At 45.4% G+C, this 2,500-nt stretch overlaps 1 protein-coding gene across 1 annotated transcript in view; it reads right to left on the bottom strand.

Moving 5' to 3' along the window:
• Window positions 1-1,095: 1,095 nt before the first annotated feature.
• LOC125029864 (glutamate receptor 1-like) overlaps window positions 1,096-2,500 on the bottom strand; it is a 581,000-nt gene continuing 579,595 nt past the window's right edge. Inside the window, exons 5-7 of the mRNA XM_047620044.1 lie at window positions 1,989-2,118; window positions 1,383-1,635; window positions 1,096-1,198 (exon numbers count right to left, since the gene is read on the bottom strand). Of these exons, the coding sequence (XP_047476000.1) occupies window positions 1,096-1,198; window positions 1,383-1,635; window positions 1,989-2,118 (486 nt within the window). The remainder of the gene's footprint in view (window positions 1,199-1,382; window positions 1,636-1,988; window positions 2,119-2,500) is intronic.

Below are 2,500 nucleotides of genomic sequence, written 5' to 3'. Positions count from 1 at the left end.
CCCCTCCCGGCCCTCCCTCGGACCTCCTTATCCCTATATCCGCTGCCCTTCCCCTCTCTTCCTTTCTTAGAAATTTCCTTTCTTCCTGGCGGTCATATCCCTTCATCTTGGCCCTGATATCAATGTATCCTCGTGCTCCTCTACCCCTTTCCGCCTGTCCTTCACTCGTCACTCACCCTGTCACTCACACATGGCTTCGTGTGGCCACTCACTCTTAGAACGCAATGGCCTCTTGTCCCTAACTCTCTTAAGCTTACCCTGCCAATCCCTCATAGGAAATCCATATTTCAAAATTCCCCTGAACTGACGCCATCAACCCTAAACTTAATTTCCTCTCCCTTCTCTCTTTATTATTCCCATTTCCTTAGCCTTATCTTCCTCTTCGATTCTCCTCTCTCTCTCTTCATTTTTTTTTTCTTCCTTCTCCTTTCCCCTTGTTGCATATTTCACGCCTTTAGCGTACGTGTGTTCCACCAGCGCGACTCTTGAAAACCTAACGCGATCTACTTTGTTAATATTACACGGGACTCAAAGAAGCCTGATGGGATAGGAGGCTTTCCTAATCGGTATAAGCAACGTACATGTGTACAGTATGATATATACTCGCTTTTGCATTATGTGGATCTGTGTATCTGTGTAGCTTCGCGTATACATCCAGCGCACTGTATAAAAAAGCAAGAAGATATTTGTAATCATTGAATCCCAACGGAAAACAATAGCTCGTCAAAATTAGATTCCGAATCGTTGTTTTCATTTTTTTTTTCGACAAAACTGAAACTCATTATCAGCAATAAAATCTTGCTGAAGTAATTAACACTGCCTATCTATTGCAGAATCAAGAGTATGAAATCCCTTTCACACAGAAGGAAAATGTGTATTTTTTTCTAGTTCCTTTCGCAACTCAGTAAAAGGAGAATCTATTATTTTCTTATTTTCTAAAATTCCATTCGCTTTAAATTTTGCCGAATGCATTGTGTACAGAACAGATGACTGCAATTCTGTTTGGCAAGAACGGCATGAAATATGCTTAAGATTTTATTACCATTTGTTTTTTCATTCACACGTGCGTATCTGTGTATAAATCCCCCCAACCCCCTACACCACATATATAAATTTCTTCGCTTCGCCTTCATTAGCCTTTCCTCCATACTGATCTGTAAAGCCCCCGTAACACTGCTCTCCAAATGGACCACGAACCCTGGCGCAAAATCCTCCGTGGACCAGGAGACCCACCTCAGCTTACATTCACGCACAAAAAAAAGAGAGAAAAAAAGCAAACAAACCAATAAAAAAAAAAAAACGAAAATAAGTAAAAAAAAAAAAAAAAAAACGAAAAGGTACCGCAATCTACTGAGTGTCTTGTGACGAATGGCTGGAATTACTGAAGCCAGCGACGACGGCGGTGCGAAGGCAGTGCCATCGTTGCCGAAGTATTGTGACCATTTTTGGAGGCGTTCCGGCGTAAACAATCGGGGTAATGGCTGAATCCAACGACATTCACAGAGCTTATGGAAGGTCCAAAGGAGGACGCTTCGTGGCCTGAACCGTGTAACGTTGTGCCCGATGCTTTAATAAACGCTCCTTGGGCAGCTTCATTGGTAATCTGACGATACGCGGGCGTTAAAAGCTTAAGGCCTGCATAACCGTACTAACATCTGAGACTCTGATGAAATCTTGTAAATGTTGATAGCGAGTTTATATATATTCATACATGACTCACACACACACACACACACACACACACACACACGCGCGCGCGCGCGCGCGCGCGCACGCATATATATATATATATATACGTGTGTGTGTGTGTGTGTGTGTGTGTGTGTGTGTGTGTGTGTGTGTGTGTGTGTATGTATGTATGTATGTATGTATGTATGTATGTATGTATGTATATATGTATGTACTTCCCATGCAAAAGTACATTAGAAAGCCTATACCTTGTAGAAGTTCACACGTTCGTTACATAATGTTGCGCAATGGGTACTCACCATCATGGGAGTCGTACAGGTAAATGATGTGGTCCCAGCGGTAGTGGATGATGAGGTCGATGATAGCCCGGTGGTAGTCCGGCCTCATGCTGGTGGCGTAGTCCATCAGGCCGGAGGAAGGGTTCGGCACCTGCAACACAGAGAGGATCCGCCTGTAGAGAGAGATGCTACGCCGGGAATGATGCAAGGCCGGGGACAGATAAGGCTAGGAGGAGGATGGGGATGGGAAGAGGGAAGAGGGGGGGGGGGGAGAGAAGAGGAAGCGCGGGAGGGAAGAAGGGAATGAGGGAGGGAAGAGCAGATGAGGGAGGGACGAGGAAATGAAGGAGAGAAAAGGGGGCCTGTAAAGACAAGAGGGGGGGGGGGGGGGAGAGAGAGAAGAGGGCGACGGGGGAGGGAAGAGAGTGGATGGGAGAGGAAAGAAGAGAATGAGGCAGAGAGGAGTAGATAAGTGAAGGAAAAGAAATTGGGGGAGAGAAAAGAAGGTCGGGAGAAGGAAGATGTTTGGGGTG

The sequence above is a fragment of the Penaeus chinensis genome, chromosome 10 (assembly GCF_019202785.1).
Source record: "Penaeus chinensis breed Huanghai No. 1 chromosome 10, ASM1920278v2, whole genome shotgun sequence".
Classification (NCBI taxonomy): domain Eukaryota; kingdom Metazoa; phylum Arthropoda; class Malacostraca; order Decapoda; family Penaeidae; genus Penaeus; species Penaeus chinensis.
The sequence above is the reverse complement of the archived record's forward strand: the minus strand, read 5'-3'. Positions and strand labels throughout refer to the sequence as shown.